Genomic DNA, 15,204 nt, shown 5'->3' on the forward strand with positions numbered 1-15,204 from the left:
CAGGTGGAGCCGCGAAGCAGGCGGGAGGCAGAGGCCGCGCCGAGTGCCGCCCTCTCGGCCCGGGGGGCGTTCCCGGCCGCGGCGGCGATCCTAACGGGCTCGCTAGGCCGCCGGCGCCCCGCCCTCCCCCGCCCTCCCCCGGCCCTCCCCGGCTCCATCTTGCGCGCGAGCGGGTTGGGCTCCGACGCTGCTCCGGGTCAGGTGAGGAACTGGGCTCTCGCCTTTCGCCCTCTCTCCCGCCTGGGTCACCTCGCCCCCAGCCCGCTGTGGTGGCCGCCTTCCGGGAAGCGGTGGGGTCCCGTGGGTTCCCCGCGCCCCGGCGCAGTGGTGGCGACTCCAAACCCGGGCTGCAGGGCGGGGTCGCGTCGGGGTGGCATGGACTAGGGAGGCCGACAGGCCAGGCGTGCCGGAAGACCGGGGGATCTTGTTGGTTGGTCCTTTGTGTCACTGGGCTCTGCCGGGATCCTAGAGCAGTGACGCCCAGCCTTCTGGCAGGTAGACCACCAGTGGAGAGGCTGAGGTCAGGGTGTCCCTGCAGAAGCCACCTTCTGGGAGGCCAGGTAGGAAAACCCGCCAGCGGCACTGAAAGCCAGATCTGGCTGGGGACTGACTAGACTTTCTGGTGACACAGCAAATTGAGGGAAACGGGAAATTTTGTACTTTGCATAGTGAACTCTTGAGACAGAATTCAGAAACCTGAGATTTGTAGTCTGGGTTAGGTTTACGATTCTTGGGAACTATTCTACGAAACAGCATTCCAGATTTGATTCCTCTTCATTGAGACCAACAGCCAAAGTGCACGGATTGCAGCCCGCCCTCTGAGAACACCCAAGAAAACCAAGGTGCAGAGGGAGATGGGTGCTGTCCACTATAAAGGAAAAGAACCCACCGTCTTTAAACTCTGTAATTTGTCGGCTGATAACGAGCTAACTTGATTAATTTGTCTTAATTACATTATGTGTGTAAAGAGCTACTTGTCAGAAAGGCATTTCAAGCACTAGATAGGCAGAAGAGATAATTTTGGTTACTGTAAACTTAAGCCGACTTTTAATTCCCTCCTGTCTATGCAGAAGACCAGCCATCTTTCCACATTCTTTATCCAAATTACTGACTGATTTAAATGGTCCTTCCAGACCTAGAGGCAAGTTTTGGAAAATTGTATCTGATGTTGCCCAACTTCAGTCACCCTTCCTGTTTTTTTTTTTTTTTTTTTCTTCTTCTTCATAAATTTGCAACAGCTGCCTCCTGTGTTCTGGGCTGCAGGCCAGCTTTGGGACTTCCATTGTAAGACCCACCCATTTACCAGCTGACTCACTGGGTGGAGATAGTTTGGAGAACCTAGAATGATTTTCTAGTTCACTAAAAGTGTTTGAGGATAGGGAATGTTAAAAGGAAAATAAAAGCTCTGGTTCACCAGTAGAGTCTTATTATTCACTTTGGTAAAGTTGTGTAATTTATTGAGTCATCCTGGGATTTGTTTAGATTTTTTACAAAAACTTTTTAAGTTTACCTTTTGAATAGATGATACTGCACAATGTTAAAAGAGACTGAAAGGACATTGAAACGTAAGTTTCCTTCTCCTTGAGCACTCCTCTCAAGTGGCAGTCACTGTTTTTTACTTCCTTGTGTATTGTTTCAGGGATATTCTATACGTACACAAGAAAATAAATGTATTTCTTATACATATGGTTTCAGATTATCTATACAGTTTTTCACCTTGCTTTTTTTCACTTTGGAGAGAGTTTTGGAGAGTTTCGTATGTGGGTTGAAAAGCTGCCTCCCCTCCCATCCCCGGCTACACACTAGAAGCACTTTACCACTGACCTACACCCCCAGACCCCCACCTTTTTTTTTTCCCGAATTTTGAGACAGGGTCTTACTGATTTGCTTAGGACCTTGCTAAGTTTCTGGGACTGTCTTTAAACTTAGGATGTGTCTGCCTCAATCTCCCTAGTACTGGGTTTACAGGCATGCACCATTGCACCTGGCCTTCCTCATTTTTGAGAACTGCATAACACTTCATTTAATAAATGCCCATAATCTATTTCACTTGTCCCTTACTGATGGCTGTTTACAGATTTTTTAAATTTGTTATTTATTTATTTATTTATTTATTGGGGGGTGGTACTGGGGATTGAACATAGGGGTGCTCTACCACTGAGCTACATCCCCAGCCTTTTTTTTTTCATTTGACATAGGCTCTCATTAAGTTGCTGAGGCTGGCCCTGAGTATGAGATCCTTTTGCCTCAGCCTCTTGAAAGCTGGGATTACAGGGGTACATTTGGCTTATATAGGTTGGTTTTTTTTTTTTTTTTTTAGAGCGGGGGGAGAGAGAGAATTTAATATTTATTTATTTTCGTTTTCGGTGGACACTTAATGTTTTTTTTAATTGCAGATAATACTGTAATCATCTTGTATATACATAAATTTGCACTTGTGCAAGTATTTCTATAACATTCCTGGAAATAAAATTGCACTTTCTACCTTTTCATATAATTCCATTCTTTAAAATGTACTGAAATTCACTATTTAAAATTTAATTTTTATTATATGTAGTTAGGCTTTGCTTTATTTTCATTGTTTTGAAAATCTTGACATAATTCATCTAAGCACATGAAAGTAGGATTTAATATAGTAGTTAAATGTAGGAATAGAAGTTTGTCTTGGAATAATTAAAAAAATTTTTTTGTATGGGAGGCTGAGGCAGGAGGTTTGCGAGGTTCAAAGCCAGTCTGAGCAATGGCAAGGTTCTAAGCAACTCAGTGATATGGCTCAGTGGTCGAGTGCCCCTGAGTTCAATCACCAGTTACCCACCGACCAAAAAAAAAATTTTTTTTATAGGTATAGATGGACAGAATGCCTTTATTTTATGAAATAGATAACATTTTTATTTCCATTATATAGATAAAGAAGCAAACAAGAGATAAGTCACTTTCACATTGTTTTACAATTGGAATATGACAGATCTATATGAATGGAAACATAAGGAAAGAAGAAACTTTCTTTGGGAAGCCTTTTAGTTGCTGAAGCTCTTCCACCACTAAATTTAAAAGTCAGTGTCTGGCTTCCTTTCTAAACATAATTCAATAGAATGTTGACCATTTTTTGCTTATAATGTCAAGTGAGAGAAAACAAGATTTATTTTTTTCAAGTTACAATTACTTTTGTTTTAAATTAGATTTTTCAGCCTCAATGTGAAGTCAAGGAAAATGCAAGTATCTGAATCTGAATTATGATTAAGACCATAATACATTAGCTTTTTAAAATTAATTTTTTTAACAGTAGAATATATTTTGACATATTGTACACAGTGGAGCACAGCTTCTCATTCCTGTGGCTGTATATGGTGCAGAGTCACTCCAGTAGTGTAATCATACATGTATATAGGGTAATAATGTCTGTCTCATTCTACCACCCTTTCCTCCCCACAGCCCCACGCCTCCCTTCACTCCCCTCTACAAAAACCAAAGTTCTTTCATTATTTCCTATCCCCCATACCACTACTGATTAGCACCCACTTATCAGAGAAAACATTCGGCCTTTGGTTTTGGGGGAATGGCTTATTTCACTTGGCATGATATTCTCTAGTTCCATCTGTTTACCTGCAAATGCCATAATTTCATTCTTCTTTAAGGCTGAGTGATATTCCATTGTGTATATGTACCATATTTTCTTTATCAATTCATCTGTTGAAGGGCATCTACTTTGGTTCTATAGTTTAGCTGTTGTGAATTTAGCTGCTATAAACATTGATGTGGCTGCGTCACTGTAGTATGTGATTTTAAGTCCTTTGGGTACAAACCAAAGAATGGGATAGCTGGGTCAAATGGTGGTTCCATTCTAAGTTTTCTGAGGTATCTCCATATTGCTTTCTATGGTGGTTGCATCAATTTTCAGTCTCACCAGCAATGTATGGGTATACCTTTTCCCCACATCCTTGTCAACACTTATTACTGCTTGTATTCTTTAATTGCTATTCTGACTGGTGTGAGATGAAATCTTAGAGTTTTGATTTGCATTTTTCTAATTGCTAGCGATGATTAATGTTTTTTCATGTTTATTGATTGATTGTATTTCTAATTCTGTGAAGTGTCTGTTTAGTTCCTTAGCCCATTTATTGATTGGGTTGCCTTTATTTTATGTGGTGCTAAGTATTGAACCCAGTGCCTCACACGTTAGGCAATCACTGTACCATTGAGCTACAGCCCCAGCCTCTGTAATAACTTCTTGAGACTTAGAAATTTAAATTGCTAATGTAGTCTTTAGTACTGCAAACTATTTGTTGTATATTTATCACATAAATTATTTTCAGATTTTTAAACTTTTTTTTTTTGACCCTAACCCTTTTTGGTCCATTTAGTTTTTTTTTTTTTTAAGAATTTTTTTAATATTTATTTTTTAGTTTTCGGCGGACACAACATCTTTGTTTGTATGTGGTGCTGAGGATCGAACCCGGGCCGCACGCATGGCAGGCAAGCGTGCTACCGCTTGAGCCACATCCCCAGCCCCGTCCATTTAGTTTTTTTTTTTGTTGTTTTTTTTAATTTTTATTGTTGGTTGTTCAAAACGTTACATAGTTCTTGATATATCAACCGTCCATTTAGTTTTGATGCAGACATCAAACCTGACACAGAGAACAAAGTTCCTATTTTCAAACCCAGGTTTTTTGGTTCCAAATGACTATATGCAATTTATTTTTTATTACGTTTTTTTGTTGGCTTATAACTTTGACTCAATATGTGCACATTCATTTTCAGTTTAGCAGATTTTTAGTTTGTATTCTGGTATTATAAGGGATACTGTAATAACATCTCACTTTCCTATGTTTGTTCAAAAGGTTAGATACTTTTCTCTCCATATTTTATCTGCACCTAGGACAAAATGGGTTTTCTTAAATTATCTGACTTGCAATCAAGTCAGACTCAGTTGGCATCTATTGTTTTAAATGTTGGAGATTGAACCCGGGACCTCCTGCATGCGTATGTGCTTTCCCATTGAACTACATCCCAACCCTTGTTGGTCACCTTGATGTACAAGAAATATAAATCATTTTTGGCTATATTGGGGAAAAGCATCAAAACATATATTTTAAAATTTAAGAAATTTGATGGTAGGTCCAGAAATGCCAACATGTTTTGGTACCAAAGTATAATTCACAGACCAGCAGCATCAGCATCACCTGGGAGCTTTGTTAGCAGTGCAGAATCTGAGTCTGCATTTTAGCAAGGGGTGATTAACATACATATTAAAATTTGACAAGCATTGTTTTTGTCCACTACATTGTACAAAGAAGAGAGAGACTAGATAAATCAGGTGGGATGGGTGATCTCAGACTTAAGGGCCAAGTCAATTAATGATAACAGTTAAACAAAGCCATACTAAGAGAGGTTTCAGTGGTGGAGATTTTATTTTAGAGGTTAGGTGTTGATAAAAGATTGAACTAAATTAGAGTTAGTACTAAGGAGATCTGAATGTCAGGCCAAGAATTTTGATACTCCAGCAGTAGCCAGCTGGATTTGTGGTCTGAAGGATTTCTGGTCTGAAGAGTAATTTGTTTAAAGAGCAGCATGTTAGGAAGGATCAACTAATGCAGTGCCCAGGACAGTTGGAAAGGTGAAAGAGTATAAGCAAGAATATAAATGAAGAAATAATTTTAGTTATATAGGCATCAAGTGATAAAATCTGGTCCAAGGTGTGGCCATGAGAATAGAAATGACAGGAAGAAAAGGAGAAGCATTTCAAAGGAAGACTAGAAAAATATTGGTTTACTTTCTACCCTGGAGTATTAGGTAATTTAAGTAGTGACACCACTGTTGACATATAAGGGATGTTAAGAGCAGTCTAGTAGGGAATGATGAGTATTTAATTTCACACCAGTATCAAAGACCTCCTGATTGGCTATTGCTTTTATTCCCCTTGTGGTGCTCAGGATTAAACCCAGGGTCTTTTGCATGCTAAGTATGTGCTCTACCACTGAGCTACATTCCTGAGTTCTTGACTTTCATTTTAATCTGCCCCTTATTCTATTTTGGTGGTTATTCGTCGTAATTACATTTTACCTTTTGCTTTGTATCTGGCACTGTTCTACTTTCTTGCCAGTCTGTGCCCACACGTTTTAAAACCTTGTTTAAATCTTTCATCATTTATTCTCCAGCTACGTTAGAGTTTATTGGTAAATGTTAAATGATTGCTGACATATAGAGCTATTTCCTAGATACATTATATCTGACCACCAATAGTATTTTAGATTTGAACAAGCTGAAAAAAGGTACTCTTTTGAAAAATTTTTAAAATATTTTTTTATTTGTAGATGGACACAATACCATTATTTATTTTTATGTGGTGCTGGGGATCAAACCCAGTGCCTCATACATGCTAGGTAACTGCTCTACCACTGAGCTACAACCCCAGCCCTCTTTTGAAATTTTTTATTTGCAATTTTAGGTTAATGTTTTCTTCAAATGCAAAATATAACAATATGTATTTCATATACATATTGTAACATTTTTGTTCACATGGGCTCCATTTATTTTATGTGAGCTGTCTTTTATTTTAAAAAATGAAAAAATGTAGTCACAGAAGTAGACAGAAGGGGCTGGGGATGTGGCTCAAGCGGTAGCGTGCTCGCCTGGCATGCGTGCGGCCCGGGTTCGATCCTCAGCACCACATACAAAACAAAGATGTTGTATCCGCCAATAACTAAAAAATAAATATTAAAAAAAAAGAAGTAGACAGAAGAATATAATGTATCGCTATGTACTTGTCACCTTCACCTACCTAGCACCGACAATTATCAGCTTGTCTTGTTTTGTCTATATGTACCTATAAGTGTTCCTTTTTTTCCACATCCTCTCCAGTATTTATTATTATTCGTATATTTGATGACTGCCATTCTGATTGGTGTAAAATGAAATCTCAATGTAGTTTTGATTTGCATTTCCCTAATTGCTAATAATGTTGAATATTTTTTCTTATTTGTTGGTCATTTGTATTTCTTTTGAGAAGTGTCTGTTTAATTCATTTGCCCATTTATTAATTTGGTTTATTTGACTTTCTTTGGTATAAAGTGTTTTAAGTTCTTTATATATTCTAGATATTAATGGCTGTGTCAGAAAAGTAGCTAGCAAAGGTTTCCCCCATTCTGTAGGTTCTGTCTTCACATTCCTAATAATTACTTTTGCTGGGCAGAAGCTTATTAGTTTGATGCTGTCCCATTTAACTCTTGGCATTATTTCCTGAGCTGTAGGGGTCCTACTGAAAAAGTCATTGCCTGTGCCTATATGCTAGAGTGTTGACCCTACATTTTATTCTGAGAGTTGCATAGTTTCTGTTCTAATTCCTAGGTCTTTGATCCATTTTGAGTTGATTTTTTTTCATTGTTGGTATATAGGAAAGCTGTTGATTTATTTATTGTGTGTAGTAGTTTCATTCTTTTACCTGCAGGTAGTCAGTTTTCTTAGCATCATTTGTTAAAAAGGGTGGCTTTTCTCCAATGTATGTTTTTAGCACCTTTATCAAGGATCAGATGACTGTAGATGTGTGGGTTTGATTCTTGTTTTCTATTCTGCGTCATTCGTCTATGTCTGTTTTTATGCCAGTACCATGCAGTGTTTGTTACTACAGTTCGGCAGTATAATTTAGAGTCAGGTATTGTGATGCCTCTAGCATTGCTTTTTTGGCTTAGAATTGCTTTGGCTATTCTGAGTCTTTTGTTCTTCCAAATGAGTTTTAGGACTGTTTTGTGTAGTACAGTGATGAATGTCATTGGTATTTTGATGGGAATTGCATTGAATCTGTATATTGCTTTTGGTTATATGGGCATTTTAACAGTGTTAATTCTGCCTGTTCATGAACATGAGAGGTCTTCCCATCTTCTAAGATTCTCTTCAATTTCTTTCTTCAGTGTTTTATAATTTTCATTGTAGAAATCTTTTACCTCCTTGATTAGATTTATTCCTAGTTTTTTGGTGGGGGGGCTATCATGAATGGAATTGTTTTCCTGATTTTTTAGCAGATTTATTGTTGGTATATAGGCAAGCTATTGATTTATTTTATTTTATTTTACTTTTTAAAAATTTATTTTACCTTTATTTTATTATTTTATTTTTTTTTTAATGTGGTACCTCAGGGATCGAACCCAGTGCCTCACGTAAGTGCTCTACCACCTGAGCCACAACCCCAGCCGCCCCCCAGAAAGCTACTGATTTTTGTATGTTGATTTTGTAACCTGCTTCTTTGCCAGATTTGTTTATTATTTCTAGCAGTCTTTCAGTGGAATATTTTTGATCTTCTAGATATAGGATCATATTATATACAAAGAGTAATAATTTGACTTCTTCCTTTCTGATTTTTTAAACACCTTTTTTTTTTTTTTTAATGTGGTGTTAGCAAGCACTCTATCACTGAGCCACAACTCCAGCCCCACTTTCTGATTTTTATACCTTCTCTTGACTAATTGCTCTGGCTCAAATAAAAAAATTTAAAGTAATATAAAAATCAAAATAAAACAAATGGGTCAAATATATTAAATTGACAGCATAACTACACAGATTTTATTTTAAATGTCTTTACAATGTAGTAATTTTTTAAAACACTTTTTATTTTTTAGTTGTAGGTGGACACAATACCTTTATTTTATTTTTATGTGGTGCTGAGGATCAAACCCAGTGCTTCATGCATGCTAGGTGAGCACACTACCACTGAGCCACAAATTTGACCATGCATTCATAGTGGGATATATCCTGGAGACATAGAATATTGTAAAATATATATATATATTATTTTGGTTATTTTTTTGTTATGTTGGTAACATTATAGACATTTATATTAACTTCCTATGGCTTTTGTAAAAAATTATCACAAACATGGTGGCTTAAAAAAAAAAAAAAGCAAACATATTCTGTTATAATTCTGGAGTCCAGAAGTCCAAAATCAGTATCATTGGACTGAAATCAAGGTGTTGGCAGGGCTATACTTCCCTGGAGGGCGTAGGGAAAAATCTCTTCCTTCCTTGCCTCTTTTAGTTTCCTTGGCTTGTGATTATATCACTCCAATTTCTGTGTCTGTGACCACATTGACTTTTCTTCTGTGTGTGATTCAAATTTCCTTCTGCCTCCCTCTTACAACGATACATGTGATTACATTTAAGTCCACCTGGATATCTAGAATAATTTCCCCAGTTCAGATTCTTTAATTACATCACTTATTCTTTTTTTTTTTTTTTCTTTTTCAAAATAAGGTAATGTAGTGTTGGCCAACTCTAAGGATTAGGGTGTGGTTATTTTTTGAGGACCTCTGTCTGAGTTAACTACAGTGTCATTATCTTTCTGAAACTCAAATACAGTATGATGAAACAAATAATTATGTTAATGTCATTAGGAACTAAGACTTAGGGTGTAAGGGAAAACATACATAAATCTAAAATTAAAAACCCTATAATCCCAAATTTGCAGTGGAAGTATCAATATGAATAAGTTTTCTTTAGGAAAAAAAAATCATTAGCCTTGTCTCGCTGAAAATCTAGAGACAATGATCAATCTAGTAGCAATGAATATCCCTAGTACCCAGGTTGTCATCTCTAAACTTTTTCTACTGAAAATGATTAGGGCTTCTTGAAGAGTAGACTGTCCAGATCTGGGCAAAAAAAGTACAAGATGAGCCTGGAATATCTTGTCATGTAAAATGGCAAGGAGACCTGGGGGTGTTGCTCAGTAGTAGAGCACTTGTCTAGAATCCTCAAAGCCCTAGAGTTAGTCCCCAGGACTGCGGGGAAGGGATGGTCAAGGAAAATAGCAAAGATTTCATAGCCTACTATGAAGGGGCTCCTTTTCACCAAAGGTGGGATAAATTGAGAATTAATAAAAATAACTACAGTGGTCTCAAGCATGTTTAAATTCTTGAATTCATTCAGATACTTAAAAAAAATTAGTGCTCATTTTGTAGGCTAGCTCATTATTTTGAAAAATGGTTTAAAAAAGGAAAAAAATAAAATAACTTCTATATAAACTATACTTCAGGAAAACTAGTGTTGATGATAATATATTTCTCAAGAAGTATTCTTGGGCTGGGGATGTGGCTCAAGCGGTAGCGCGCTCGCCTGGCATGCGTGCGGCCCGGGTTCAATCCTCAGCACTACATACGAACAAAGATGTTGTGTCCACCGAAAACTAAAAAATAAATATTAAAAGTTCTCTCTCCCTCTCTCACTAAAAAGAAAAAAAGTATTCTTGAAGGGCTGGGGATGTGGCTCAAGCGGCAGCGCGCTTGCCTGGCATGCGCAGGGCCCTGGGTTCGATCCTCAGCACCACATAAAATAAAATAAAGATGTGTCCACCAAAAACTGAAAAATAAATATAAAAAAGAAGTATTCTTGAGAATAATGCTATAATTAGATTTAGTGTTATCAGTCACAAAAAAGAAAAGGTATAAAAAGAAAAACACATCCTTATGTGTTTCCTGATAGAAGTACAGAAAACATCTATTGATATTCTTGTCCAAAAAACCTGGATCTAAACAAGTTTCTAGATCTTACTACTGATTTTTTTGGGTGGGTGGTGGTAACCATTAACACTGAGGAGTTTCAGTTGGCAAAATCCAGACATTGGGAGATTTTACAATAAACTGGTTGGTGTCTTCAAATAAACTACAAGAAGAAACACAGGCAGCATAAGGAAGGGGAGGCTTATAGATAAAGAGACATATGAACTGGTTATAATAGATGGACCTTATATACTGATTTGAACAATCATCAAACTATAAATATTTTGAGACAATTGGAAATTCAAACAATTACTATATATTCGATATTGGGGAATTATTAAAATTTTAAGATACAGTGTTGATATATGATTGTGGATTAAAAGAGTGCCCTACTTTCTTTTTTAACTGATAATGTATTGACATCTTTGTAAGTTAAAGAGTGAAGTCTATGAATTTGCTTTAAGATAACCTAAAGGGAGACCAGTAGAGGAAAGGAACCAAGTGGGGGAGAGCTGGGGAATAATATTGGCCAATTATACTGTGTGTATGTACGAGTATGTAACAACAAATCCCATGAGTATGTATAACAAATAAAAAATGTGGGTGTGTGGGGAAAGATAACCTAGGGAACATAGTGGTTGGGGGTAGAATTGACCATGACTTGGTAATTGTTGAACCTGAACATGAATAATATGAATGGTCATTCTATTAGATTAAACTATAATATTTCATAGATTAAAACAATTTCAGGGCCTGGGACTCAGTGGCAGAGTGCTTGCCTAGCATGTGTGAGGCACTGGGTTTGATCATTAGCACCACATACAAAAAATTAATAAGATAAAGGCATGCTGTCCATCTACAACTAATAAATAAATAAAACACTTTAAGTAAGACATGGAGTTAAAACTAACACTGTTCTTTTTACTTCTAAATATGTTTGAAATTTTCTGTAATAAGTTAAATAAGTACAAAACAAAATAAAATCTTTAAGAGACAAGTGGAAATTTTAACTCTGACACATTGATGTTAAGGGATTATTCATTTTTTTTCATGTGTAATGACACTTTTAAACAGCTGTTAATTATTTTAACAAGTCCTCATGTTTTTGGAGCTTTGTTATAGTATGTATAAGTTAAAATGATGTGTAATTTATGAGATTTGCTTCAAAATAATACAGTGGAATGATTGAGAGTGAGAGTGAGTAGTAAAGAAATAGAATTTAGCCTTGCATTGATAATTATTGCAGCTGAGTGATGGGTTTATCTTTACTTTTGAATAAGTTTGAAATTTTTCATAATTAAAAGTTTAAAAAAGCAAGGATTTAATCAGGTATGTTAACTCTTTTTTACTTTTTTTTGAGCCAGGGGCTCACTGCTCCTCTACCCTAGCTGGCACTATAAGCCCTCACTGCTGAACCAGTTCTATGTTAACTCTCAACATTTATGCCATCATTTTCCATAATAGGGTTATATTTCCATATAAGGGAATTTCTGTGATACCTGGAAAGCATTTTTTATTTTATTTAATTATTTATTTTTGTTTTTGTACCAGGAATTGAACCCAGGAGCACTAAAAACTGAGCCATATCCCTAGCCTTTTTTGTGTTTTGTTTGAGACAGGGTCTCACTAAGTTGCTGAACTTATTATCCTCCTGCCTCAGTCTCCCTAGCTATTAGGATTACAGTCGTGGCCAGTATGCTCGGCATGTATTCATTTTTAGTACCTTCACTTTGTGTCAGAAAACTACTGCAAGTTCATTTATGAAAGCAATACAAAAGTATAATTTTAAAATGAATGTAAGTAAAAATTAATCGGCCTAAAGTATTTCCCAAATAATAGTTGTAGAATTCAGAGATGAGATAAACTGTATGGTGTGAGAATGAAGTTGGAACCTTTACTATACTGATCTGTGCAAATAGCCAAATGAAGAAGCATCTATTATAAATGTTGTATATAGCCCTAATATCCACATTTTGACACCTACCATAAATCTTCTGTGTGCTTGCATGTCTGCCTGAGTATCTTGAAAGGCTTTAAAACTTACCAGAAATTACAGAGGACAATTTTTTTCTTATCATTACAGAATGTCATACCCAGGCTATCCCCCCACAGGCTACCCACCTTTCCCTGGATATCCTGTAAGTATTGACACTTTAAAAAACTAAAATAACTCATATCGTTGAAACAGGTATTATATAGGAGTAACTGATTGCAGATCTTAACAGATGTGCTAGAGCAGGGTCATAAACTTAAACCTCCAGAGGTACCAAGTATAATTGGTGATTGAAAGCAGATGCTGGGGGGCTGGGGATGTGGCTCAAGCGGTAGCACGCTCGCCTGGCATGCGTGCGGCCCGGGTTCGATCCTCAGCACCACATACAAACAAAGATGTTGTGTCTGACGAAAACTAAAAAAATAAATAAATATTAAAATTCAAAAAAAAAAAAAAAAAAAAAAAAAAAAAAAAAAAAAAAAAGAAAGCAGATGCTGTAGGGAAACTATCAAGAACAGTTTTCATTTATGGGAAGCTGGTGGCTACTCAGCTCTAGCCCCATAAGGCTAAGCATGGAGGTAGATCCAGTGTTGCAAGATATTTCAACACCTCAAGTAAAGCCAGAAACTTACATTTAGTGTCAATGACCTAAATTTTAAAAATTTTGAAGTTTTAAAAATGTTAACTGATACATGAGCTTATAAAACGGGTATGTAAGCTAAGTCCATCCCATGAATCCCTGGCTTTTAACCATTTTGTTAGATTTAAAATAATGAAGAAGATCTTGACTCAGATAATTTGCAGTGGATCAGAGGGCCCTGGACTTGTTGATAGCTGTATCACTCTGAGGATGAAATTCATAGCTGAGGCATTCATAAGAATTGCACATTTCAATTTAATATTCATAAGTGTATTAGGACTGTTATATAGCCCTGGGGGACTGTAAAGTGGGGCCTATACAGGTGAATGTTAATATGTGGATCTTTATGTGAAGTAAATATATGGCTCTCCTGAATTTGTCAGAGGAGAAATGAGAATTACTAATATGTTCCCAGGTTTGTACTAAACTGTAACTCTGACAACCATTTCTGTCAGTTAGGCTAATTGCTAAAATAAACAACCCTAAAATCTCCGTAGTTTATCACACACATCTTGCTTGCTTCGGTTTCTTGGAAGTGACAATAGGGCAGGAGTGGCTGGGAGGAGGCCTTCTTTCATGTACTGCTTCAGGTTCCCAGGTTCCTTCCTTGTATTGATTCTACCATCCTTTCACACCTCAGGTCTTCCACTGGATCCTATTTGGGTGGGAGATGAAGGAAGAAAGAAAACATGGAAGATTGGATAGAGGTTTTTAGTGGCCAGGCTAGAAGTGGCATGTATAACTTTTGTCTGCTTTCATTCACCAGTGTTCAGTCATGTGGTCCTCCCTAACTGCAAGGAGTTCAGAAAATATAGTTCGGCTTTGTGGCTGGGGAGAAAGAGTCTGTTTTTGTTTTTAAAGATCGTCAATGTTGCCCAGGATGGCCTTGACCTCATGGGCTCAAATGATCCTCCTGCCTCATCCTCCCAAGTAGCTGGGAGTACAGGGGTGTGCCACCACAACTAGCTAGAAAGAGTTTATTGAACACATTAAAGAAAGTCTACCACTCGTAGATGTCTGTTTGAACTAAAATCCAAAATGTTACACCTTGTGTATGGTTGAATCACGCCTTTTTCTTTAATCTTATGCAATAGGTCCAGTTGTATTGCAAGAAAACAATGAATTCCTCTCTTTATGGTAGAGAGGAATATCTCTATCATATTTGCAAATGCTAGGAAAGTAAAGGAAATCATGAGCTTTGTTAGTTGTTTTTGAAGCCTTGGGGTTGGCAAGAACCTAGTTCTGACATTCAAATAGAGAAATGGACCCCTCTTACACGACCCAAGTAGAATTAAATTTAACTAAATTCTGACAAGTGTCTGAGAAACTTGTTTAGTACTTATAAACTAGTGTAAGATGCTAGGACTTCTAATGAGATTTTTAAAAAGTAAAATAATAATCTAAGAGACCTTGATGATAATTTTTGGTCCTCTCTTTTAAAATATGGGTCATATTTCTCTGATCATATTCATTTGAAAAATTTTCTGGTTTTCTAGCCTGCAGGTCAGGAGTCATCTGTCCCCGCTCCAGGTCAATATCCTTATCCTAGTGGCTTTCCTCCAATGGGAGGAGGTGCCTACCCACCAGTGCCAAGTGGTGGCTACCCAGGAGCTGGAGGCTACCCTGCATCTGGAGGTTATCCAGCCCCTGGAGGCTATCCTGGTGCCCCACAGCCAGGGGGAGCTCCATCCTATCCTGGAGGTGAGTTGTGGATTGTGGGATTACTAATTTGGGATTGCTGAAGTACTTTTTCCTTTTCTCTCTTTAATTCCTGCTTGTTTTATAAGAGGTCAGAGTTGTTCTTAGTTAATCATGGACGGTAAGAGGAAATACCTAGCTGGCAAGGTGGAAGTGTAAAAGTTCTCAGAGGACCTGAAAGCTGGGAGCAGTCTAAAAAATTCTGTGGAGGGAATTGGAATAAATTTAATGGTAATAACGGGCCAATATGTAACACTCTGGTTGATTATTTATGATTCTAAGAACTAAGGCACTTCAGTTAGTATGACTTTAACCTTCAACTTTATCTGAAGGTTTTTAAAAGAAGGAAAAAAAAAAAAAAAACCCTTAGCAGTTTGTATGGTCAGTTAATAA

General features: G+C 37.2%; 1 protein-coding gene across 5 annotated transcripts in view; it reads left to right on the forward strand.

Moving 5' to 3' along the window:
* The first annotated feature begins 129 nt into the window (after positions 1 to 129).
* Anxa7 (annexin A7) overlaps positions 130 to 15,204 on the forward strand; it is a 31,989-nt gene continuing 16,914 nt past the window's right edge. For 4 of the 5 annotated variants that reach the window (XM_058577906.1, XM_046419786.1, XM_058577908.1 and 1 more), the window contains exons 1-3: positions 130 to 201; positions 12,564 to 12,618; positions 14,610 to 14,814. In XM_058577906.1, coding sequence (XP_058433889.1) covers positions 12,565 to 12,618; positions 14,610 to 14,814 — 259 coding nt within the window. In that variant the 5' untranslated portion in view covers positions 130 to 201; position 12,564. Of the gene's footprint in view, positions 202 to 419; positions 561 to 12,563; positions 12,619 to 14,609; positions 14,815 to 15,204 lie in introns of those variants that run through there. The other variant, XM_058577907.1, reaches the window with a different exon arrangement.

Source organism: Marmota monax, unplaced genomic scaffold, assembly GCF_021218885.2.
Source record: "Marmota monax isolate L192 unplaced genomic scaffold, Marmota_monax_Labrador192_F-V1.1 WCK01_AAM20220418_F8-fsc00019, whole genome shotgun sequence".
NCBI lineage: Eukaryota > Metazoa > Chordata > Mammalia > Rodentia > Sciuridae > Marmota > Marmota monax.